This window comes from Quercus robur, chromosome 10, assembly GCF_932294415.1.
Source record: "Quercus robur chromosome 10, dhQueRobu3.1, whole genome shotgun sequence".
NCBI classification, from domain to species: Eukaryota; Viridiplantae; Streptophyta; class Magnoliopsida; order Fagales; family Fagaceae; genus Quercus; species Quercus robur.
This window is the reverse complement of record NC_065543.1, coordinates 10778950-10806154: the sequence shown is the minus strand read 5'-3', so window position 1 is coordinate 10806154 and position 27205 is coordinate 10778950. Positions and strand designations below refer to the sequence as shown.

Below are 27205 nucleotides of genomic sequence, written 5' to 3'. Positions count from 1 at the left end.
TTCTTCTGAAACATCTTTACCCAAAGCTTCTTTTCATTACTAGCCACCTCCCAAGTTAATTTAGCTACAAGAGCTCGGTTCATGTCCTCAGTTTTCTTTATCCCAAGACCACCCAATGCTTTTGGAGTGCATATAGTGTTCCAACTTTTAAGATAGAACCCATGATTTTTCTCATCACTACAACCCCACCAAAAATTCCTGTTAAGGGCATCAAGTTTTTCACATACCATTTTGGGGAGGAGTAGAGACGAGGCTTGACAGGAGGGCATGGCTGCAGCAACTGAAGATATAAGGCGGTTCTTCCCGCTTGGGAAAGAGTTTTCATTTTCCAACCTTGAAGCCTCAGTTTCACCTTTTCTATGATTTCCTTGATTGCAACCTTCTTTTCTCTACCCGAAACCATTGGAAGGCCAAGATACTTCTCTTTTTTGTTTGAGGCATTTATGCCAATCAAATTGGCCAACCGCCTCTTGTGAGCTTGAGACATATTTTTGCTGAAAATAATTACAGATTTGAAGAAATTCACTTTTTGTCCAGACCACTTTTCAAAAATGTCTAAGTAGACATTTATCTGGTTCATATTCTCCTCATTTGTTTGGGCAAAGATGAATAGATCATTTGCAAATTGCAGGTGGGTAATAGGGGCCAAGTCTCTCACCAATTTATACCCATTGATTTTGTTGGAAGCAACCGCCCTTTCAATAAGTTTTGATAGCACCTCAGATGCAAGAACAAAAAGGAAAGGTAAAAGAGGATCACCTTGTCTCTGTCCTCTTTGTAGTTCGAAATGCCCAAATGGACTCCCATTAATTAAAACAGAGAAAGAAGTAGTGGTAACACACTACATCACCCATTGAATCCAAATTTGAGGAAAGCCAAAGTTTGTCATCACCATCCTGAGAAAAGACCACTCTATTCTATCATATGCCATCTCCATATCAATTTTAAGTCTCATCCAACCTGATTTCCATTTTTTCTTCTTCATCTCATGGATAATTTCTTGAGCCAAGAAAGTGTTTTCTTGAATTTTCCTCCCAGGAACAAAGGCCGTTTGCCAAGGGGAGATCAATTTGTGCAAAACTTTTTTGAGTCTATTCACTAAAAGCTTTGAAATAATCTTATAAAGATTTTGTTTTTGTGTGGAAAACTATGTGTTTTTACTTAAAATAGTGTGTAAAGAAAAAATATATATAAAAAGTCAACCCAAGAAAATTGTATGTGGAATAGTGAATTTTGGCTCAACAAAGTTAATTAAACCAACAAAAAATTTCTAAAAACACAACAGAATGATGCAACATTTTCATAATACTTTTATAATTTTGTTATATTTTATTTTAACTTATAAAGAATTGACAACTCAGTAGATTTGAAAATATTGTGACAACATCAAGATGTCTTAACAATTTTCACACAAAAAATGTTATGTCCATTACATTTTCATAAAAAATCATAAGTAGTAGGTTACTACAAGTTGTTATTGGTGGGCAAAAAAGTAGTTTCATTGGTAAGTTTAAATTAGAACAAATAACAATTTACCATATTTGATTTGTTATGAAAGTGTTGTGAAATTATTGTAGACAAACCAAAATAATATAGAAAATATACTACAACTTTATGCATTCACAAAAACAAAACAAAAAAACAAAAACAAAAAAGAAAAGAAAAAGGCCAGCAAAACAGTGAAAGTTAAATAAACCAAAACTACTGTAACAAAATTACTGTAACTTTTCCTATTCACTCTTTTTATATAATATATATATATATATATATATAAATATACATTGCATTTACAATATAAATTTATATTGTAAACACATAAAAATTGGTAAATGTTGTACACATTTGCAAAATTTGTACAATTTTTTTTTTGCAAATGTATATTGTATGGACTCAATTTGTAACGATCCCAAACGGGTATTGGGTTCGTACGTCAAAGGCCCAAACAATAAAATTTGTAGAGCGTGGGTGTTTGAGAACTAGATTAACTTTTGAAAAAAAAACAATTCAACCCCACGTTTATAGATGGTTTAGAACCGATATCATTATGGGTCTCTCTTTGAAACAAGTGAAGTTCTAAGCTGTCTCAATCTTTTTCCTGAGTATTCTTTTTGTCCTTCTTTTTTTTTTGTCTCGTCCCCTCTCCGCATGTTATTCTTTCATGTTATATACTGCCCCCTTCGTACCATCTTCACCGCACACGTGTAGGTTGGGTTCAGGGGATCTCTTTCTGTCCCATCTAACACCTTCTGGAACCTCCTATAAGTAGCTGTAAGGCTGCTTCATCACTGTTCAGGCATCACCTCCACATTAATGCAGCCAAAGAGTTGGTTGAAAGTTAATTAATGCAAAGGCAGCTATTGTTATAAATATTTGTTTGCCTTCTCTTTCTTACCCTTGGTCCCTTATACCACTTTTAGTGGTGACATAGTTCTGAGGTACGTTTGTAACAAGATGGCGTCCTGATCATCCTCGGACTCATATTGCCGAGGAGGATTGTGTCCTCGAACGAATACTGAACTCACCTTTCGTGATATTCACTCTTCCTTTCGTTTGGTTACCCTTACAATCTGACCTGGACCTCCTCGGACAAATTTGCATCCTCGGATGGGCCCATCTAATACCTTTCTGTCTCATCTAACACCTTCTGGAACCTCCTATGAGTAGCTGTAAGGCTGCTTCATCACTGTTCAGGCATCACCTCCACATTAATGCGGCCAAAGAGTTGGTTGAAAGGCAATTAATGCAGAGGCAACTGTTGTTATAGATATTTGTTTGCTTTCTCTTTCTTACCCTTGGTCCCTTATCCCACTTTTAGTGGTGACATAGTTCCGAGGTACGTTTGTAACAAGATGGCGTCCTGATCGTCCTCGGACTCATATTGCCGAGGAGGATTGTGTCCTCGGACAAATACTGAACTCACCTTTCGTGATATTCACTCTTCCTTTCGTTTGGTTACCCTTACAATCTGACCTGGGCATCCTCGGACAAATTTGCATCCTCGAATGGGCCACAGACCCAATTAACTTGACCTTAATAGTTCTGGTGACTGACCGACCCCCACATATATAATATTTGCTACTTTTTGTGTGTATACAATGTAAGCTTACATTATAAGTAGAAAGTAAACATATAAAAATCCTTTAAAAAAAAAAAAAAAAAAAAAAAAAAAAAAAAAAAAAAAAAAAAAAAAAAAAAAAAAAAAAAAAAACCTCAAACCAAGTTGGTGAACTTAAAGGAAAAAAAAAGGGGAAAAAGGAAAATCACTAAACCAAAAATATTGTTCATAACACTATTCATGAGCCTATTTGCTCTTTTTATATATAGAAAAAAAAAAAAAAAAAAAAAAAAAAAAAAAAAAAAAAAAAAAAAGCACAAATCGATGACTAGGGAAAAAAAAAAAAAAAAAACGATGAACAGTACATATTGAACAAACCAAAAGTATTGTAACTTTTACACATTCACCCAACAAGTGTCACAACATTTTCACAGAACATTTATTTTCAATGGTTGGTCACAGTTTCATATTTTATTATTTTATTTTGACTTATAAGAAATTGATACCTCAATAATTGTAAAAATATTGTAAAATTTATTGTGCCAGTACAACAATATATATAAAAGAAAAACAAAAGTACAAACAAAAAAAAAAAAAAAAACTGTGGCTACAGTGCCACTTGGTACTGTAGCTACTGTTCAAAACTAAAAAAAAAAGTAAGTGACTCACTAAACCAAAAGATACTGTAGCGACATAGCCTCTTTTTATATAGTTAATAGAAATAGATATATATATATATATATATATTAAAAAATATTATTTTGGTCCCTCTATTTTAGTAATAGTCAATTTGGTCTATTTTATTTTTAACTTCAATCAATTTGGTTCATATATTTAAATCACTTAGGAAAAATGTATATGTGGCAAATGGTTTACACGGTTGGCACTAATAAAATAAAAAAAAAATATTTAATTGTTACTTAAAAAAAAAAAAAAAAGCTACATCAGCAAATTCTAGTCGAAAATGGTCATATCATATCATTAAATCATTGACCTGGGTTTTATGTTGTAAATTGCAAAAACCATGTCACTGTGAAAGATTGGAACCTTAATTATTTAATAAGAATGTAAGAACTAGGATTACTCAAGAAAGAATTAACGTTGCTTTGCACTTGTTAGAAATTTGTTCATGGGTAGAAATCAAATCTTTATGATTGAAGCTTTGAGATACCAAATCAAATGCAACATCAAAATTAAAACCTTATATCTTCTCTATTTACTTTTTTCTCACCACCCAAATATAAAATTGATCATAAAACTAAAACCCATCACAACCCAAAGCAAACCCAGCAACCTAAATCCATTGCAACCCAGATCCACTCATGGTGCCATCGAGTTGCTCGTGGGTACGAATTTGATTGCGGTGGTGCTTGTGCTCTGTCGCTACCAAATCGTAAACCCATACAACAAACCCCATCACTCCTAATCGTAACCTTTAGAGCAAAACTGAAGCAATCTACCCACCTCCATTTCTTAAAAGGAGAGCACATATGAGAGAAACCAAAAATAGAAGGCTTAGTATAAGTTTGTGTCCCTGTAATAGCTGCGTTTTTTTCCCCTGTTCTACCTATGTTTGAGGAGGGTAATACTTGGTTGTATATTGTTGGTTATATCAATTAAATCCTATCTTTTATCTCAAAAAAAAAAAAAAAAATAGAGAAAAGAAGAAAGAAATGAAATGAGAAATTTTGTGGTGTGGGTTGAAGATTGAAGGGTAGAAAAGATCAGACCATTGTTATTTTGTATGATTTGATTTTTGGGGATTTGGGTTGGAAAGAGATAATTGATTTACAGACCTATCTTGTTGAGGAAGGGCCAATCAAAATAAGCAAACTGAGAGAAGGCCATGGAGGTGGTGATCAGCAGGTCACGAAAGTTCAAGATTTATTTATTTATTTTTTGTCTCTAGGTTGTTGTGTTTGATTAGCAAGAAAGTTTGGAAAAAAAAATAATTCTTTAAATTCATCCAAAATTTTAATTTAAATTTTTTTGACATGGATTTTTTATTGTTAAAATTGCTTATGTGGCCTTTTTTTTTATAACGATTAAATAATTTCTTATTATTTTATTAACCACATGTGTGTCAACTATGCAAACCGTTTGCTATATGAATATTTTTTGTTAGTGACTTAACGGTAGAGACTATATTGATTACAAGTTAATTAAAAATAACGGGGACCAAATACTATTACCAAAATGTAAAGACCAAATTGATTATGACCCTAAAATATAGAGACTAAAATAGTGTTTTCACTTTTCTTTTCTTTTTTTTTCTTTTTTTTTCTTTTTTTTTTTTTTTTTGAGAAAAAGGTATAAATTGAAGGTGAAGCCAAAATAGTAATTTAATCTTTATCCATATGCAAAGGCCCTTGTGACTGAGCTATTCTTTTCTATCATAAATGCAGTATGAGAGTTTTTCCAGAGACAGCTGGCTGGCTATTGCACTTTCCATAGATGCAAAGGTGAATGTAATGCCAGGAAGGACACATCTTTTTCTACTGCCATATATATATATATATATATAGTTAGGTTTAAATTATATTTGATGTAATTTTAAATAATATTATATTAATTAATTTTATGCAAATTTTGACAAATACACCGTTAAATTATAGTATCTTTGTATATTATCTATACTTGCAAAATTTCAAGGTAATCAAAGATTAATAATTATATCATCAATTAATTGTTTAAATTTAAGTTTTTGTAATTTAAAATAATGCATAAAAGATAATTTTACGAATCGAGTGGTAAATAATATCTAATTGACATGTAAATTGGCATGAATGTTAAGAACATATAGAATATGTAATTCAATGGTGATATTTTCAAAATATGAATTCTATAATAAGTTATTGGGTGGTGTAATATTGTTTAGAGTTACATCAAGTATAACTTGAACCCAATCCATATATATATATATATATATATACACAGTAATAGGTAAAGCTTCAAATTATATTTCAAATTGAAATTCAATTAGAGTTTAATTTTACGTCACATGTCCCATCAAATCTAAGTTTTTAAATTTTTGTGCAAAGTGAATTAATTCAATGTAGAAAACGAGAAGTTCAATATAAATAAATCATAAAAAAACAGAATCACACACACACACACCATGACTATATATGGTCCATTACTAACTAGGTTATATATATAACCAATGCATAGAGAAAATTTAATTAGATTTAAAATTGATTTTTGCTTTTGTTAGCTTTCCATACAAATTAATTGTTTAGATTTTTGTTGTTATTTTTTCTCTGAATATGAGTATATTTTTATACTGTTTTTATTCAAATATTATGTATGTCAAAATATTGAATGTAACAAATTGTAATTGAGCTATACGATTTCATGCACCTATCCCCATTCAATTTAGAAAATACTATTGGACTAATTTATTCTTTTATTTTGTGTTATATTTAATAGAATTTCACATACAATGATTGTGAATTAATATTGTATATGTCATATTCAATTAGTGATTTTCAAAATTATATACACAATAGTAATGTAATGAGAAACTTGACATAACCAATACCATGAAAATTGTAAGAAAAAATTATTTTAGTACCTCTAAATGTCCTGGTTGAACTAAAATCCTATATATTTTATAACACAAGCCAATATTAATAGCACAACTACAATTCATTATACCTGTGCTTACGCACGGGTTACATACTAGTTCACATAAAACTTATGTGTTAACTCTTAGTAGGATTTCAAAACTTTTGTGTAAGTTCATCACACATACTTGAAAAAGCTAAAATCCAATTAATTGCTAACACATTGACAGTTTTTAGACCCCTTAAACAATTGATTAAACCTAGGTAATTAGCCAAATTGTTACTTAGTCCAATTAAACAAGTCTAGGTTATCACAATAATAAAGATCAAATCATGCAAAGCAGCGGAAAATAAATAACACACGATATGATCACCCAGGAAACCAAACCGGTAAAAACCTGGGGAGGATTTGACCTAACTATCCTCAAGGTAAACTTGAATCCACTATCTTGAAAGAATCGAAGTTCATACAAAAGGACTTACAAGCACCCCCGCTTGACTTCCTAATGCTACCAACCAGTAGAACTTACTGACACGACCACGTGCAAGCTCCGAATCCACGGACTCCTTCTTTCTTAGATTCCCACCAGCTACAAGCACCCCCGCTTGTGTATTCTTTAAACTTTAATGGCAGCAACTGTTTTGATCATCAAGGTGTAGAGAATATCTCCTCCTTGAAAACCCTAAGTTTGTGTAAAGGAAAGCTCCTCTAGATCTCACAAGAGATTTACACAAACCGCAATATGAGCAACACTAAAACGTGGCTAGGGTTTGCTTTTTAGACTTAGGACAAATAAGAAACCCTAAAAACGTTTTAAAACAACTAGGGCTGAGTTGGAAAATTCTACAGAAAAGCAATCTGCCCGAGCTTCGATCAGTCGAGCCTAAGCTTCGATCGATCGAGCTAGGCCGAAAGCCACAATGCTTTCTGCTTTACACTCAATTCCAACTTTATATTGACATACAACTTTGAGCTAGCTTTAAACACTTCTAAACACATTGTTTTGATCATGGTTTGCCAACAATACAAATTAGAGTTCTAAATACATAAAGTCCTACACTTTAGAACCTAACAAACTCCCTCTTTGGCAATCCGTGACAAAACACAACTTAGAAGCTCAAAGTTTACAAAATGAAAAGCCATTTACAAAATAATGCTCATAAACAAAATTCAATCCTAACTACTATCCATCAGTTGCAAGTGTAGACAGCAGCTCAATTGAATCAACCTGTATATTTCCTGAAACACTAAACAAAATGCATAACCGCATGTGTGGAAATAATACAAGTAAACAAAATAACTCGTATCCAACTCCTAACAAGGGTGTTGGAATCATAGACGTGACAAGAGAGATTCGAGTAGAACTCTCTAATTAGGGCGGTCGGAGGTGGATGATCTATCTCTACGAGAGGCAACCAACCCCTAGACTCAAAATTGGCCCTAATGGCCGGATCAATCGCATCTAACACAACAGCTCGCTCAGACCAGATCTTACGCCTACAGTTCAAGGTGTCATAGGCTTCTCTACACTTATCATTCTTAAACAACTCTACTCTAGGTGGAGACTCAGAGGAGGTGGTAGTGGTCCTATGAGCTCTAGTTTTCCTAGGCATGGTGCTAAGATAAGGATCAAAACACAGAGCGAAAGAACAAAAACCACAAAACCAAAACCAAGGGCAGACTGCAAGTTAGCACAAAAACAAAAAACAAAAAAAAAAAAACAAAAATCAAAATCTATATGATGCATGAACAAGTTTAAATGTCATGATGCATGTGCTAATGCAGTGAATTAACTCAAAAAGGTTCGAATTACAAAATTGGCTTGACATAAAGGTTTTTAACACAAAAACCCCAAAATATAGAAACCACTTGATCAAATTTTTAAAAAATTGACGAATTTGATAATTACATATGATATAATAACAACAATAATGACCAATTACATCAATTGGAGAAGCCAATTTCATCAATTTAAGCCAATTTGACAAAATCCCCAATTCGGATCAAATTCAAAACCCTAGAATTTCCAATTTCTCAAAAACCACAAAATTGATCGAATTAAACTATAGGGAACATCAATATAACATCATGGCACAAAAACCCATTAATCAATTACACAAGAATAAGCTTGAATCATCAAAAACCCCAAACATTTTGAAGATGCCGAAAATACCCATGAGAATGCATGAAAACAAGAATAAACTTGAAAAAAAGGGCAAAAGGGTCTTACCGGCTTCTAAGGACAAAAGCCTTGCAAAAATCTTGAAGGAAAACGACAAAAAATTGATGGTGGAGCCAAGAGCCAACGCGGAGAGAGAGAGAACCTTGAAAAAGTTTGAATAGTGACTTTGAAAAAGTCCTATTCTGCTTTTTAAAAAAATCTGATACACGAGTTTCGATCGGTCGAAACAGACAGAGGCTCCCTCTCTCAAAAATTTTAAAATTTTAAAAATTTCGATCGGTCGAAAAACAGAATGGACCGATCGAATCAGGCAGAGGCTCACCATATTTTTCAAAAAAAACACAATTTTTGAAAAACAAATTGATTTAACTCAAAGCATTGAAATTTAAGAACAAAAATGCATGAGTATGAGATGATATGATTTTCCAAACAAGAATTTTAAGCCCAATATTCCCAAAAACAAAATTTTGCATTCTCCACAAATTTTCAAGCAACAAATTTAGTTTGCACATAATTCAAAGTGATTGCAAAAACTTGGTTGGTCAGACCATAAACACACACAATAACATGTACAATGTTTAGCAACGAGTAACTCGTGTAGTGTGTGCAACTAGCAAAGACATGAGATACATGTGAGGTGATATGTGAATAGCAATCAATCACAGAGTCTACAAAATTCATCACAAAGAATTTAAAAGAGACTATCACCTAAAGAGTTACATCATATAACCCCCACATCTCCTAGATCATAAGCTTGCAATCATGTAAGTTTCTTGTATTTATGCCTCATAATATACATTCCAATTTTAAGTTTATGTGAGTTTGGCATCAAGCCTAATAGTACACACCAATTAGATTTTAAGAATTAAGCACTTTTACCGAGGCTTCACCTTATGTTCTTTTTGTGCATATGCTACACTGTTTCGAGCACAAAATCTTATGATATGCACTAAGGTGTTCATGATTGGCTAGTGAACAGTGGTGAGATGGTTATTTATACCTTTCTATAAAAGTTCAAGTCCAACATTTAAAAACAAGTGACTTCAAGATTAAGATATAATAATCAAAAACCATACACATCTTTCCCACACAACATGCGCTACAAATCTTCAACTAGTAGAGTGCAATAAATAAGCTCATCAAAGCTAAACAAGGTACAAAAAAAACATGTTATGTGAAAATAAATTGACCAACCTTGTTCTCAAAACCAAGAAGAATAGTGCAAAAACAAAATGTGCTTCATTTTCCCTTTTTTTATTTTATTATTTTAATAAATAAAAAAAAACACCTAGAATGAAATGCATGAATGTTATGCAATGCAAATCTTAGAGACAAAAAAAACACAACCAAAGAACAATGGTCACAAAGGGTAGAGCAATGAAGCACAAGGACCATGTCAGAAAGACTCAGTTAGGTCGAGTCTTTTGCATCCAAAACTTTTTAGATATACCATGAGCATTGGAGTTCTTATTCACTTGAGAATGATTACCAACTCCAGGATTGGAATAAAGGTTTAAAGCCTTTACCAAATCACCAATAAGTACCATAGGATCAAGTGCTTGAGGCACAGGTACTTTTGGTTTGTTTGCTCTCTTTGCAGCTTGCAGCTTGTAGCAATTTGGACGTATGTATCCAGTCTTTCCACAAAAGTGACAAACCCATGCAGGTTTATCATGTGTCTTGTCCTTAGATAGGGCAGGCTTCTTAAGCTTAGATTCTTTCAGATCAACCCTAATCTTCCTAGATGATGAACCTTCTAAGGGTTTAGCAACCTCACTTATAGGGGGTTTGACAGTTTCACTCACTATCTCACTCACAGAAGGTTCAGAAGAAGAAGATGAAGGAACAAATTTAGTGGAATGGGGAGCGGACACACAAATGCTATCAACATAACCTAAACCAGTTTTGTCAGAAGATGACTTTTGAACACTCAGCATTTGATCAAGTTTAGAACTAGCAGATCTAGCAACAGATAAATCAAGTTCCAAAGATTTAACTTTATTAAGCAAAAGCATGTTTTCAGTTTTCACATTGTTCAAAAGATCATTAGCATCAAGCAATTTAACAAGCAAATTTTTCTTTTCAAGCTCAAGAGATTCAATTTTCTTTAGGCCAAGTTCAACATTCATAGCATCCTTTGCAACAACTTTGCAAAGTTTGTTATAGGCCTCTTGAAGATCTGCATCTTTAGAGAGTTCCCCATCAGAAGGGTTCTCTTCAACAGATATGCTCTCATCAACTACAGCAGTAGCAGTGAAAGCAATGAAGTTTCCATCCTCATCACAATCAGAATCATGATCAGAAACTTCACCATCACTAAGGGTTACAGCCATAGCCTTACCCATAGACTTCAAATAGGTTGGACATTCAGATTTCATGTGTCCATACCTTTGACATCCAAAACATTGAGAGCCCAAAGAATTATTGGAAGATTGACCTACTCTTTCTCTAGGTTTATCATTGTTATTAACCTTAGTGGGATCATGCTTCCTAAAATTTCTAGGTTCAGCAGTGTTTGTGCCTCTTGCCTTTCTATTGTTATTCCTGAGAAAGTTTCTAAAGTTCTTGGCAAGATAGGCAATCTCTGTAGCAGAGAGCTCATCATCAAATCCACCACTATCAACATCATCAACTGACTTAAGAGCCATTATCAATAGGGGTCAAGGATCAGCTCTTAGATCAAAAGATCTAAAACAAAAGAGCAACCTGCTCTGATACCACTTGACAGTTTTTAGACCCCTTAAACAATTTATTAAACCTAGGTAATTAGTCAAGTTGTTACTTAGTCCAATTAAACAAGTCTAGGTTATCACAATAATAAAGATCAAATCATGCAAAGCAGCAGAAAATAAATAACACACGATATGATCATCCAGGAAATCAAACCGGTAAAAACCTGGGGAGGATTTGACCTAGCTATCCTCAAGGTAAACTTGAATCCACTATCTTGAAAGAATCGAAGTTCATACAAAAGGACTTACAAGCACCCCCGCTCGACTTCCTAATGCTACCAACCAGTAGAACTTACTGACACGACCACGTGCAAGCTTCGAATCCATGGACTCCTTCTTTCTTGGATTCCCACCAGCTACAAGCACCCCCGCTTGTGTATTCTTTAAGTTTTAATGGCAGCAACTGTTTTGATCATCAAGGTGTAGAGAATATCTCCTCCTTGAAAACCCTAAGTTTGTGTAAAAGAAAGCTCCTCTAGATCTCACAAGAGATTTACACAAACCGCAATATGAGCAACACTAAAACGTGGCTAGGGTTTGCTTTTTAGACTTAGGACAAATAAGAAACCCTAAAAACGTTTTAAAACAACTAGAGCTGAGTTGGAAAATTCTGCAGAAAAGCAGTCTGCCCGAGCTTCGATCGGTCGAGCCTAAGCTTCGATCGGTCGAGCCTAAGCTTCGATCAATCGAGCCAGGTCGAAAGCCACAGTGCTTTCTGCTTTACACTCGATTCCAACTTTACATTGACATACAACTTTGAGCTAGCTTTAAACACTTCTAAACACATTGTTTTGATCATGGTTTGCCAACAATACAAATTAGAGTTCTAAATACATAAAGTCCTACACTTTATAACCTAACACACATAAATAAGGTGTGGAAATGAGTGTCCCTAGCTTAACTTGCCTAGGATCAAGCTATTCTTTTCGGTAATAAATGCAATATTAGATTTTCTTTCACAGACAGTTGGTTATTGAACCCCATAAATACAATATAATAGTTTCTTTCAAAGATAGGTGGTTGTTGCATTATTGTGCTTTGATACCTCAAAAATAAAACAAAAGCTATTAGAACTAAAGGTAGAAAAATATCTCAATATCAATTCACATGGAGTCATTATTGTGTAGTCAGAGCATTGCTCCCTCCCCTCACCATGGAGCCCACCTCTTTTATGTGTGAGAAGGGAGTAATGCTCCCGAACTACCTAATAAATTTCCATAATGCCATTAGATGGATTCAAAACTGGACCACCTTTACCCAAATGACCAAGATAATACTAATTTTTATTGCACCTTCTTAACCCAACCTACTACATAAAGTTTATATGTGCAAATTAATTACAGTGACAAGAAAAGATATGACGTAAGGCCACTAGAGAAATAGAGCTTATTTGATAGCGATATTCAAATAACAGTTTTCAGTGTTTAAACAATGAAAATTGTAAGGAAAAAAAAAACTTGTTTATAGTGATGTTTTATTTTGGGTGTTTGAGTTACAATTCTCAAATTAGGATACTTAAAACATGTATTTTGAAAACTCACCCATACTAGTTTTTAATTTTCAAGTATCGTTATTGATTGGTCTTTTTATAAATAAGTTGAAAATCATGGGGCCCATTGATAAAACAAAACTTTTTTTTTCTCTCTCTTTCTCTTTCTAGCCCACCTCTTTGTCATTCTCTCTTCTTCTTCTTCTTCTTCTTTTCTTTTTATTTTTTTTCCTCCTTAAATAAAATAGTATTCTTTTACCATACAATCATCACTTAAAAAAAAAAAAAAAACACAAACACATATTAAATATACAATTATATTTTTTTTTTTCACATTTTAAAATATGTTATTTGAAATTCAGTGCTGATGATGCACAAAAATTGTTAGTGAGTTGATTGTCTACATGCGCACCTATTAGGATACTTGAAGAATAAGACAACAAAGAACCAACAGAAAGTACTGGTGGGGTGTCAGCCAAAGACCCTTCAAAGGTTAAATTAGCAATAGAAAAATCTCCCAGAATTCCAAAGTATGAGCTCTAGGAAATTTTACGTATCTTGGGGGAGAAGAGGTTTGATGCTTATATAGTGGGGTGGATTTAGCTGAGATCCCTTGGAACGCGAGGTCTTTCCTTGTAGAGAAGATCTTGGAGTTGAGGCTTTGGGATTCTAGGGATTTCCTTTTCATATCGATAAGATACGAACGTGAATAGGGTCTTTGGATGTGGTGTGCAAGTTATTTCCATGTAGGGATTTATGAGTGGAGAACACGTAGAGGTTTGTGGAGCCCAACATATTCAATCATTGGGTTCATGCAAATCCATCAGTCAGTTTTGGCGTCATCCCTCTATCGCGCTATACTTTAAACCTATCCGTCGGTTTTTATGCACCTACCACTCGTTAAGACTAATTGCCAGGTATCTGACGGATCTCATGGAGGTGTAGGATGTCTATCCTGATGAATAATCAGGCGAGGTGTTTTTATCTTGTTAGATCGAAGATTTTAAGAGAAACATTTATGCCGAAAAGTTCCTTATCAATTGCCAAACACATTTTTTGCATTATGAATATTTTAAACGCATGTTTTCACAATACTTTTTAAACCATATTTATTGCATTATGATTGTTACTTCTCTGTTCCAGCTCAAGAATCTGCTTGATGTAAAGGGATTTGTGTCCATTTTTCTAATCAATGGGCTTAATGGTGTTCATGACAATCTTGTGTTTAATTAGCTAGCACAGACTCCAAGCTATTGTTAGATATTTTGGCCTCCACCAACATGGCTTTGGACAGAACCATGTTCATCTAGATGCTGATCATGTGAGTATGAAATATTAACATTCTTAATTTATAAAGGTTTTAGGAACTGGGATCATATTCACTATATCCTTGATCACATTGTTTTGATGATTTTGATTTGACACATTTTAGTGGCATATTTTCATTTACAGTCACAATTGATGTATACTACTTGTTATAAGGAAAAGGGTTTTGAAGGAGATAAAGAGGAGACTATCAAAGCTTGAGCACAAGTTGAACTGTGTGGTTTGTACAATCTATTCATGGGCTACCCTCTTAAGTCCAATTCAGCTCTGAATTAGGTGTAACAGTTATGTTATTATGGAGGAATGCAAGCACTAAAGCAGATTAATTGATGTGTGTAATGTGATAACTAAATTGTTTCACACAAAATATGGACTTACTCAGGATTGTTGATTTCATTCATATTGTTTAGAAAATGATCCATGTATCTTGGAGAAGCTCTTGACTTATTTGATGTATGTTGCTTTTGACTAATAGCAATAGCAACGGAGAAATTCGCCCAAAATCACCACCCAAAATCAATCCCAAAATCACTACTTCGTCTGCTCAAAATCACCGCTCATAATCAAACCCAACATTTTTGGTAGTAGAGTTTAAGTATTGGTGTTCAAAATGATGTGAAAATTGTAGTTTAAAAAGTGTTGTAAAAACACGTGTTTTAAAGTACTCATAATGCAAAAAATGTTGAGTACCATATTTCTAATAACATTTTTTTAAAAGTGAAAAAACATAATTTTTTTAGGTGTGTGTGTGTGTGTGTGTGTGTGTGTGTGTTTTTTTTTTTTTTAAGAAGTGAGGTCTCATCTAACATATACAGTGATGAGAGAGAAATTTTCCCTCTCAAAACCCACAGGTCTCTTTCCTTCATCTCCATCTTCGTCTCCTTTAGTGATACCTCCATACTCTTTATTTTCCTTTTAAATAGATTTCACATTTGGATCTATCAATATTGTGAGATGGGTTTTTTGAAATTTGTACAGAAATTCTAAACTCCAAGGGAAATTTGCAACATGCATCATTGATAGTGTGTACGATTGTAATTTACTTCTAAATCTCGAATTATTATGGATAAGACTCCCCGGTCTATCTCTACCACAATTATTTTCATGGTCCTCACTCCTCATATTCATAATATCATATAAGGCCCTTTGTTATCACCTAAAAATCTAAGGATTTAATGGTGATGCTCATAACAAAGTGCTTCCCACAAGATGCAAAGAAGGCAAAGACCTGTAGGTGTGAAATAAAAGAGAGAGAGAGAGGAAAAGGAAACTATTGAGGAAAGAGAAAGAGAAGAGTCTCTCACATACTATTCAGTGTTTGGTCAAATCATCTGGTCCCACAATTTTTAATATATTTACAACAATGTCATTCAATAATGTTACTTAAAAACTAAAAATTGGTCCAGATGAGTTCTCAAAATACAGTATTTAAACAGCCTAAATTGAGAACTGTAACTCAAACACTCTTAATCAAACGCCTTTACTAAACACACCTTTTCTTTTTAGAACCACAATTTTCGATGTTAACACAAATTGTTGTTTGAAATCACATACCTAATAAGCCCGAAATCATGGACCATAATCAAACCCAAATTACAAAAGAAGAAAAAGAAGGAGAAGAAGAAAGAGAGAGATGTGACTTTAGCGAAGAGGACATTAAGAGAAAACAAATAGTGTGTGTTAGGTGGGTTAGTGTGAAATAATAATAGAAAAAGTGGGAAAAATTCTATTTAAATAAAAGAGAATGTATAATTGATAATTTGAAGTAACTGATTTTGCAAAGTACTCGTGTAAAATAGAAAAATTAGGTTGTTATACTAAGGTTTCATAAATGTAATACGAGTCTATGAGAGTTTTTTAGTTCTATTCTCATATCTAAATCCACACTGTACTTAAGTGAACCTCTTTGATTAGATTTTAGTACTTCTGTATATAAGTCATTGAAGATTTTACATCCTAATCAAGAGTTAACAGATAAATAAAGTGTAAATTTGAATATGAAAATAGATAGTGTTATAATTAGAATGAAAAAACATACTACCTCCGTCCCAGTTTGTATGTTCTCTACTCCATTTTGGGATGTCCCAAAATATTGTCATGTGTCTAAAAATAAATATTATTAGTTTACTAATATTCCTATTATACCCCTACTTTATTTTCAAAACTATCTGAAAAGAAAACTAACTAATATTTTTAAAAAAAATCAATTTAATTAGGACACATTTTTAGTTCCCTCATTAAGAATAACTTTTTTTTAAAAAGCTGATAAATTTATTTAGGGGTAGTTTTGTAAACTTATACATTTTTATAAGGCAGATAAAATAATAAATAATGTTCCATTAAAAAGTTTGACTTTTCAAACAGGACAAACAAAATAGGACGGATGGAGTAGTTATTTTTCTTCGTCTACTAGCCACCAGGCTTGGGATACGAACCTTGCAATAAAGAGCACTTAAAGAGGTTATGGCATGAGTACCGGTGGGTGTTGGCCAACAACCTTACAATGATTTTATCAGTATTGGTGACACTAATAAATATAAATTTGAAAGTACTCTTGTGAGCTGTCACAATGTGTAGTGATGTTTTCCTTTACATTTTTTTTATTTTTTTTTTATGATGTTTTCCTTTACATTTGAGTCTTTGTAGCTGTTGGCTGTTAATTCCATTAATGGTGTGCATTTATGGGATTAGTGTAATGTTGAAATATATAAAGCTGCACTGTTGAGGTTACCGAGTTCAAGCACATACTGCAATACTGTAAATCAACACAGGCTTCAAATGCTCCTATGCTACAAGTCCTATAGTATACGTTGTGTATAGACTACTTGTCGTTTAGTCTGTATTTAATTAGCAGGGCAAAATTTGCCAAACAGTGAAAATTCTGAAAAATTTTAGCCAGACAGCACGCGTCCAAACTTATTTAGTTAGTTAGACTGTTTTTGAAAGTCGAGTTTGGCAAACTCGACTTTGGGCTGGATTACAGACACAATAGTGGCGTTTTTTAAAAACGCCACTATAGGTTTCCTATAGTGTCATTTTATATAAACGCTGCTATAGCCACTAAAAAAACGCCGCTATAGTGTGCGTTTTCCAGCCCAAAGTCGAGTTTGCCAAACTCAACTTTTAAAAACAGTCTAACTTACTAAATAACTTTGAACACGTGCCACACGCCTAATTTTTTCCTAAAAATAGTCTGTTTGGCAATTTTTTCCTAATTAGCAGTGTAGTTACTAGCTAGTAAGTGGTTAGTAACACGTGTCCTTAGTTGATTAGTGCCTGTTAGTTGGAAATTAGTTTTATAAATCAGTTATTCTTTCCTTATTTCCGCTTTCTAATCTGTTATATAAATAGAGTGTTTGTAATCAATTTATTCAATGAAGCATTTTCTTCACCATCACAAAGCTTTCTCGCTGAAATTCTTACTCTTAGTTTTGCACCTCCATTATTACAGTTTCTGAGCTTTGTTGATTTTTACATGTCTAACTCATTTAGTTTGGCCACAACTATTTGTCCATTGTCTGGAGTAATTGTAGCTTGTAATAAATGATAGTCTTTAGCCGTTATATATTCATCTGTTAATGAATGTTATTGTTATATACTACTAGTTGTAAACCCGCGAAAGAATATTTGATTATTTTATAAGGAAATATAATATATAATTTATTTTCTAAAAATATTCATAAAATCATATAGGATTAGCAATTTATGATAAAGCGTTTTTCTCATAAGAGAATTTAGTTTTAGATGTAACCCTTTACCAAACTAACAAAGAAGAATAATTTTTTTTTCTAAATTAAACAATGTCATATTGCGTTCTTTTTTTAAACAATGAATTGTGTGTTATCATAATGTTTATTATGATAAGACTGAGATAATGTCATAATTCTATGATAAGACTCTTTTTTATTTATTTATTTATTTTGAGTTTAGTGTCATAATGTTTAAAAGTAAGATTGAGATAGTGTCATAATTCTTAGGATCTTTCTCTACGTAAGTTTCTTTTTTTCCTAATTAGTTATTTGTCTAAAAATATATATATAATATAACCAAGAGTCTTTTTTTTTTTTTTTTTTAAATTAAGAAAGAGATATGGTAACGTGGAATAATGTTTAAAAGTGAAATAAAGCCAATGTCCTAATTTTTAGGATCTTTCTCTACAAGAGTTGATAAAAGTTTAAAATTTTGAATTTAAAATAAAAAATGGTAATTCAAATTGGAAAGGAGAAATAAAAAAGCCTAAAACATAGGAATTTTTTTAAAAAGTATTAAATTACTCTTTTAACCAGTTTTTGTTTTTAAATTTTAAATTATATAACTAAAAAATAAGGGTATTTTAGAGAGTTTAAGAATTTGTTTAAGGATATTTTCGTAAGCAAAATTATGAAACCCAAATAGTAAATCTTGTTATTAATAGTATAGATAGAAAAAAAATTTTAGACAAATTGATGTGAATGCTCTCATAAATGCAGTACAAGAAATTTTTTTTTAGTATTATTCTCATATCTAAATCCACACTATAAACCTATTGATTAGATTTTGGTACTTCTATATAAGTCAATGAAGATTTTAAATCCTCGTTAAGAGTTAATAACTTTGTCTACCACTTTTGGGATAGATGAACCTTGCAACAAATAGCATTTGAAAGGTTATAGCTGAATATTGGTGGGGTGTTGGCCAAGAACTTTCCGTTGATTTTGTCAGTATTGGTGACAGTACTAAGATATAGATTTAAAAGTACTCGAGTTTTCACAATATGGAGTGACTATTATTTTATTTTATTCTTTTGTAGTTGAGTCGTTGTAGCTGTTGGCTGTTAATCCCAGCGTGCATTTATGGGATTAGGATAATGTTGAAATATATGAAGCTGCATTGGTGGGGTTATTGAGATCAAGCACAGACAGATAGCAATACTGGAAATCAGCACAGGCTTCGAATGCTCTTATGTTACACGTCGTAAAGGATAAGTTGTGTATAAACTAGTTGTGGTTTAGTCTGTATTTAATTTTTTTTTTTTTTTTTATTTGAGAAGAATAGTCTGTATTTAATTAGCAGTGAAGTTAGTGGTTAGTAACAAGTGTCCTTAGTTGATTAGCTCCTTGTTAGTTGGAAGTTAGTTTTATAAATAAGTTCTTCTTTCCTTATTTCCGCTTTCTAACCAGATATATAAACAATGTGTTTGTAATCAATTTATTCAATGAAGCATTTTCTTCACCATCACAAAAAGCTCTCTCTCTCTCTCTCTCTCTGAAACTCTTCCTCTTCGTTTTGTACCTCCATTGTTAAAGCTTTGAGCTTTGTTGATTTGTGAGCATCTAACTCATTCAGTACGGTAACAGTTATTCATCCGTTAATCAATGTTGGTATCTGGCCATTATTATTATTATTTTTTTATCAGAAACCAGTGAAATCATTTTATTTCTAATTCTCAAATCTGGTTTACATCTGACATAACCTCAGAATATATCATATGTGGAGTTTCCTCCATCCATGTGACAAAATCATTAATACATTGACCATATTCAGCGGGTCCACGTACTGCTTTATTTCCAACTCTTCTTGTATGTCGAAATGCAGCCTGACGTATCTGCTGTAGATGCTGTAAAGTGCCTGTTTGCAATAGCAGGTGAGGCCTCAGAGTCCTCTCGTAGAGCCAAGCAAACCATTATTTTTTGTCTATAAATTCAGGCAATGAATGTTGTCGTTGTCTTGTACCTATTTGTCTTTGGACAGATACATCTTCAACACTTCAGAGACATCTGGCCGTTGCGCCTTTCTATGCAAAGGTAAATGGCCCGCCACTAATAATGCAAACGTGAATGGCTGGCCCGTGAAATAATGCAAAGTACCGAGCTATTCTTTCCAGAGACAGCTGGCTGTTAAACCTTCCAAAAACAAAAACAAAAAAAAACAAAAACAAAAGCGGTCAGAACCAACGGAAGAAACATATATCAGATTTTTTGTTGCATTCCTTTCCACCTTCTTAACCCAAAACGTGTTTCATGAAGTTTGTATACGTACAAATTATTATTGTGACAAGAAACTGTATGACGTAATGCCAATGAGAAATAGTGAAGTAATAATTATGAGAATCTAGTTGTAGTCATTTTTTATATATACTCTCCTGGGTTTCGATTGGTTGCTGTGAGAAGTGAGAACTTAAAAACATAGAAAATTGCATGAGCTGTTGATAGTTGAGTTGAACTTTTTTTTTACTGAAAGTTGAGTTGAATTTTTAAAGCGTCGATCTTTCAGCCGCTACACATTAATAACTGAGGTAGGTTTTGGTAACCTTTCCTACTCAAGTTCCTTTGTCTATCAATTTATTTATAGTTTCTCAACCAAAAAAAAAAAAATCAATTTATTTATTTTTCTTCATAATATTGTCTTACCGAAATAACACTGTCTACAAATATAAAATTATGGGATTAAATTTTATAAACACTTGGTGTAAAATTTTTAGTTTACATCTTACAATAAAGACATGCCAGTATATATATACGTATAGACTTTTTTTTTTCCCTTTTTGAGAACTCTCTCTCTCCAATTTCATTCTAATAAATTTTACTGCACCTTTAGAGCATTCATATTGGTATGGATATAATAGAAAAAATGTGTTAAATTTACACTTCAAAGTTTAAAATTACCAACATTAATTAAGTTAAAATTGTGTAAATATCTATAGTTGTTACAATAACCATGTATATTTACACAGTGGCTATTCATTTGTATATTACATTTTTTTTCTCACCTCAAATATGCTCTCTCTCTATCTCATCTCTCCAAACACATAAAATGTATTCCAATAAAATGTTGTGTAAAATAAATAATCTGATATGGGGTACTTTGCAAAGTAGTTATGTGAAATAGAAAAAAGTAGGTTTATTTTAAAATAGACAATTTTTTTTTAGAATACTAAGTATTTTAATACATACATAAAGGGAGAGGGAAGAATGTTTTAAAAAATACTAAGTATTTTAGCACACACAAAAAATTTTGCACCAACTAATGTAAATACTCTTACGCAAACCAACCCAAACCCCCTTTTATTATTAATGCATTAAATTAAATACTTCCATAAAAATATTTCATTTCTAAGTTTTTTATGCTTTTCATCTCAAATTTCAAATTCCCACCACAACAATATTACTCTTACAAATTTTGTTTTTTTTTTAATAATTTGATACTCAAAGTGAAGGGATTTTAATTCTAAAGATCTCTATTGAAAATACCAAAATTTGTCAGTTGAACACTTGAACTCCAAGACTCTTTATATCGTACTTTCACACCAACAATATAAATTAATTAAAATTTTGTCTTCTAACTCTCATGTAGAACACAATTAATAATTGGGTAGGTTTGGGTCTCATTTAATTGAGTGGATTTGGGTGGGCAAATGGGTGTGGGTTAATTTTGCCATCCCTACTCACCATGGCTGATGCTAAGGATGAGCTTATCTTTCTGTCAACCATTTCCTTTAAAATTTTCTAATTAATTAGTGCAATATATAAACAGAGGTAATGTTCTCTTCACGTATATGAAGAGCAATCCAAAAATCCTCTATTTTGTGCCTATTACTCTATTACAAATTCCTTCACTTTTTGGACATTAATACTAGTCCAAAGCCTTGTTTTGTGGGTGCACACAACCAAAGTTTGCCATTGAATCCTAGGAGTAATCAACGGAGCCAATTTTGCAAAAAGGATAAATTATATCTAGTGGGGTGAAATCACTTCTTAAGAGTGGTAAAGTTCCACAACTTAGTTTTCAACCATTAATAAATTTTTCTTTCTTTTCAATTTTACTCTTGGTCTGCTTGATTTAATTCATTTTGCCTCACTGAGAACTGAGAACCATAGATCACATGAGTTGTTGATGGTTAATTTGTACTTACAGGGTTATTCTTTCAAGCTTTCAATCAGCAGCTACACTTTAATAACCGAGGTAGGTTTTCATAACATTTTTCACTCAAGTATTTTTGTCCATCAATGTATTTATTTATTTACTTATTTTCTCATTGTTATCTTACCGAAATAACATTTACCACGCATTTAAAATTATATACAAACTAGATTGTAATTCATGTTTATGCATGGAAATATTTAGCAATAGTGAAAATCAAGTGATTTTAGTTTACCTAGAAGCTTACATGGATGGAGAGGAGTAGAGGAAGGGGACCAGGGTTAGGTGTAATCATAACCTCATTTGAATGTTTTTTGAGGTGGGAGGAAGGGGGGATTTAGAGGGGTCACAACCCCACTTTTTTAATTGTCCCAATTAGAAATTTTTGGAGGGTAGTGTTAGGAATTTAACCTAATCCCTAAACCTATGAGAAATGAAAAATAGATAAAAATATGTGCCAAGAAAAATCGCACAACAAAAATATTTACAAGGTTTGACAATGTGTCTATGTCCACAGAGTTGCAAGGATTTAAGGAAGAGAAAATACAAAAGTGACCATATAATACAATTTTCAATACATCAAACCCTAATCCAAAGCAATAGTATATATATCCCAAACAATGGATCCAAAATGAGTCAAAAAAATTTCCCTATAGCAAATCTCCCATTTAAAATCGTAATGCATCCAAATTAGGTTAGGCCACAAACTGGATCAAACACAAACCAAAATCCACATAGCCCAATAGGGAGTAGAGGGGAGGGTTTAACTTTTATTAAAAAAAATTTTAATTGTCAATTATGCCTAGGGGTGTCCAACCCAACCCGGAACCCGACCAACCCGAGCAACCCGCCCGAACCCGAACCGGCAACCGTCCGAACCGACACTCCGACGGTCGGTGACGGGTTTTTGACCCCAAGACCCAACGCCGGCGGGTCAAGTGGCAGGTTTTCTTCTCCAAAACCCGAGCCACCCGACCCGACCGACGTTATATACAAATCTGGCAATATCCGGCGACATTCAAGCGAAATCTGGCAATATCCGGCGACATTCAAGCGAGATCTGGCAATATCCGGCGACAAGCGAGATCTGGTGAGATCCGGCGACATTCGAGGAGATCCAAAAGAGATCTCGACCATATTTGGTGAGATCCGGCGAGATTCGAGGAGATCCAGGCTGATTTCGGTGATTTTTGGTGCAGATCTACTGGGTTTTTGTAGATTCCGGCGAGTTTTTTGAAGATTCCGATGACGTTTGCAGGATCCGGCGACTCTCAACATCGACCGAACTGACCCGAACACCACCCGAATCCAAAACAGACCCGACCGAGTGACGCCGGCGGTCGGTTTCGGATCCCTCCGTCTTCCACCCGATGCCGGCGGGTCGGGTTCGGGTTGGGTCCAAAACCGACCCGACCCGACCCGTGGACAGCCCTAATTATGCCCTTATGATGTCAATTTATATCTAGTTCCTCAAAATAAGCAAGTATGGGTAATTATATTAATTAAATTTATTTTGACAATTTTATGTTTATGTTAATTTATAGAATAATATTATATCCACAACTATTTTATAATATTTTTACAAACTATTGATGTAACAAATTATTATTGGTTCTCATCAAGGCTCACCACTAACATTATTTTTTTACTTACCAATAATTACTCACTACATAAGTAGTTTGTAAAAAAAAGTTATAAAATAGCCTATGAATTTGGATGCAAATATAATTGACACATAATTAGAATTAGATTAGAAAAGACACTTCGCATAAAATCGAAGTCCATTTAAAATCTAGAGATACTTGGCATCAAATAATAGAACAATTAAAATGACATTTAGCATGAAATTGGAATGCAATTTAGAGTTTTCATTGAACTTTCTCTCCGCTTTACTTTAATATATTATATTATATATGATACATGACCATTTAAATTTTGAAATTAATTAAAATTCTATTACAATTCCAAAAATGATCATTAATTCAAATAAAAATATTTTAAGGAGAATTTTATTGACAATATATATCAAGTCTGAAAAATTACTACCTACCTTTTAAAGAGATTTTCACGATAATTGAATAACTTCCTAGAAAAAGATAACAAACAATAGCAAAATTCATAGCAATGCTTTTAGCCCAAAAAAAAAAAAAAAACCATAGTAATAGAAAAACATAAATTACATTGGTAAGTAAAAATTAAATATATAAATAGTAAACCAATTGCCTTCTTTTTCTTATTGAAGTGGAACAGTCTTCAATATGAACAATTTACTCATCACTCTATGACATGAATTTTTTTTTTTTTTTTTTTGAGAAGGCTATCACATTTTTTTTTAATAATATTAAATGATTTTAAGTGCTTAAATTGTTATCCTATTAATTATTGTTTTTTCCAAAACCAAAATTGAACTCTCTCTCATTCAAAATGACAAGAGTCCTTTACAATCTGATTTCTAGGGTGATGATATTTTGTCCTGTCCATGCACATGCATCATTAGTAATCACCTAGCTAGTTTATTCACATTTTAAAAATATTTTTTTACAAGTATCACCTAACATTTCTAATGCTAGGGGGTTTTGTGTTTGTCATGAGGAAATTTAAGAAGACAACTTGAGAGATGACAGGATCAGATACTCAAAGATCAGAAGGAAAAAAACCGATGGAAGCAGACATTCCAGGTGGAAGTGGAAAAAAAAATGATGAGTGGGTAATTGAAATTATAAAAATGGTCGAGAGGCCGGAGATTGAACCATCAAAACAATGTCGTATCTACGAAGTTCCGCACCCGCTTCGAAAATGGAATGAAGAAGCCTACACTCCTCAGGTAGTTTCAATTGGCCTTTTTCACCACAAAAACGAAAGATTGAAAGCCATGGAAGAGCATAAAGAGAGATACTTCAGGAGTTTCGTGAAACGAAGTGCGATTAACTCGGAGTCTTTGGTAGGCGAAATGGTAGGCGAAATAAGGAAAATGGAAGAAAGCATTCGTGGGTGTTATGAAGAGACTATTAACCTTAATAGTGATTGGTTTGTGAAAATGATTTTGGTGGATGCGAGCTTCATTCTTGAGCTTTTCATCAGAGATAGTTCAGAAAAACGGCCCAGTGATGATCCTGTTTTTGTGCAACCAAGGTTTAGTTCTATAAGGCTTGACTTGCTATTACTTGAAAATCAGCTTCCATTCTTTGTTATTGAGAAACTATACCACCTTGCATTTTCTCCCTCAGACTACAATTTACTCAGGCTTCCTCTTGACTGCTTTAGTTACTTCAACATTCAGCGTATAGAGGACCATGATTCCCGTGTGAAAAAAGATTCAATAGAACACTTCACGGATCTTATTAGAACCTTTCAGCTACCTCGACTTGAGAATCTACCAAAACGAGACCGTCCACATATTAAACATTTGTACTCCGCAACACAGCTCCATGAGGCAGGAGTAAATTTCGAGGTTTGTACAAGTAAATGCTATTTAGACATAAACTTTGAGAAAGGAGTGTTGAAAATCCCCATCATAGAATTAAGCGATTTGACGGAAGTTGTTACTCGAAACATTATGGCATTAGAGCAAACTCGCTATATAAAAAATGCATACTATACAGATTACTTTAACTTATTGGATTTACTCATCAATACTAGAAAAGATGTGGATTTGCTTTTTGATAAAAAAATCTTGGTTAATCACCTAGGTGACAACAATGCAGTAAAATCTATGATTAACAATCTTAACAAAGATATCGTATGGGATAGGACGAGAGATGATTACATTGATCTCTGTAAAGAGTTGAATGGTTTCTTTGAGAATCCTTGGCACAGAAGGAAGGCAACATTAAAAAGTGAATATTTTAGCACTCCTTGGAGAACCGCTTCAACAGTGGCTGCTATTATTCTTCTGGTGCTCACTTTTATACAAACAATATGTTCTATCATCCCATTAGTATAGCTTCAAAGGCTATATAATTTGGATGGCCGTTTCCTTTTCAATGGAATTGATCTTGTCTGTGTAAAATACACAAGTTATGTATTTCTTTGTTATTATTACTAATATAAATTGCAAATTACACCTTTAAAGTTTAGGGACGTTTGGATTTTATACTCTGAAATTTAAGAATTTGGATTTTATCTTCTAAAGTTTGGGGTGTTTGGATTTTACACCTTGACGTTTTAAAATTTGGATTTTATTTCCTAAAGTTTGGAAGTGTTTGGATTTTACACTCCTAAATTTTGAGACCCACCATACCCTTAAAAATTAGGAAGTAAAATTCAAATTTTGAAACGTCAAGGTGTAAAATCCAAATACTCTCAAATTTCGGGGAATAAAAATGTAAAATCTAAATTCTAAAACTTCGGTGTGTAAAATCTAAACACTTCCAAACTTTAGGAGTGTAATTTGCAATTTACTTTTATTATTAATGTAATTATGTATTTCCTTGTTATTATGAAAATACACAAATTATGTATTTCTTTGTTATTGTTGCGTTTCTGCATTCTTGTAAGGTACTAGCTTATCTCCACTCTAAAATTTGAACAAAATGCTTGGAAGTTTGCAGGGCAATCATCAATAAATACTTCATTGGACGTGTTGAAACATACATATCTGATAAAGTGTTGTACACTTGTACTCGGTGTTGTAGCTTATCAATCTTGAGAAAGCATTCTATACACGTTACCATGATCAAAGATTGTGCCTGTAACTTTGAGATAGGCCTCAAGGGCTGGGCACATGTATTCCTTTTTGGGCTGGCTCAAAAAATAGACCAAAAAACTTGTGATCCCTCTTTACTTGAGTGTTGGCCCAATTAGTTCCATGACCTAAATTTGAACTTTTTCAATCCTGGGACTTGTTTTGACCATCGGTATGGGTTGTCGGCTTTGATAATTTGAGGGGTTTGTTTTGTGAATGGGCTATTGGGCTGAAATTTGAGTTTTATATTAATTGATACAATTTGTGATTA

General features: G+C 33.1%; 1 protein-coding gene and 1 long non-coding RNA gene across 3 annotated transcripts; both read left to right on the top strand.

Annotated features, from left to right (window-relative positions):
- The first annotated feature begins 13324 nt into the window (after positions 1-13324).
- Positions 13325-14786, top strand: LOC126703607 (uncharacterized). The gene is made up of 2 exons (XR_007648138.1): positions 13325-14346; positions 14478-14786. It is a non-coding gene; the product is annotated as an uncharacterized LOC126703607 (long non-coding RNA).
- A 5707-nt stretch (positions 14787-20493) lies between these two features.
- On the top strand, positions 20494-26286 carry LOC126703603 (UPF0481 protein At3g47200-like). 2 transcript variants are annotated; one of them, XM_050402626.1, is made up of 3 exons: positions 20494-20625; positions 22245-22292; positions 24821-26286. In XM_050402626.1, the coding sequence occupies exon 3, from the start codon at positions 24868-24870 to the stop codon at positions 26191-26193; it is 1326 nt and encodes a 441-aa protein (XP_050258583.1). In that variant the 5' UTR covers positions 20494-20625; positions 22245-22292; positions 24821-24867; the 3' UTR covers positions 26194-26286. The 2 variants fall into 2 exon arrangements, with proteins under 2 accessions (XP_050258583.1, XP_050258584.1); XM_050402627.1 differs by having other exon boundaries at positions 22245-22296; positions 24856-26286.
- The last annotated feature ends 919 nt before the right edge of the window (positions 26287-27205 follow it).

Excerpts from the sequence above, each read along its gene's own strand:
- LOC126703603 (XM_050402626.1), top strand. The coding sequence starts at position 24,868 with ATGACAGGATCAGATACTCAAAGATCAGAAGGAAAAAAACCGATGGAA.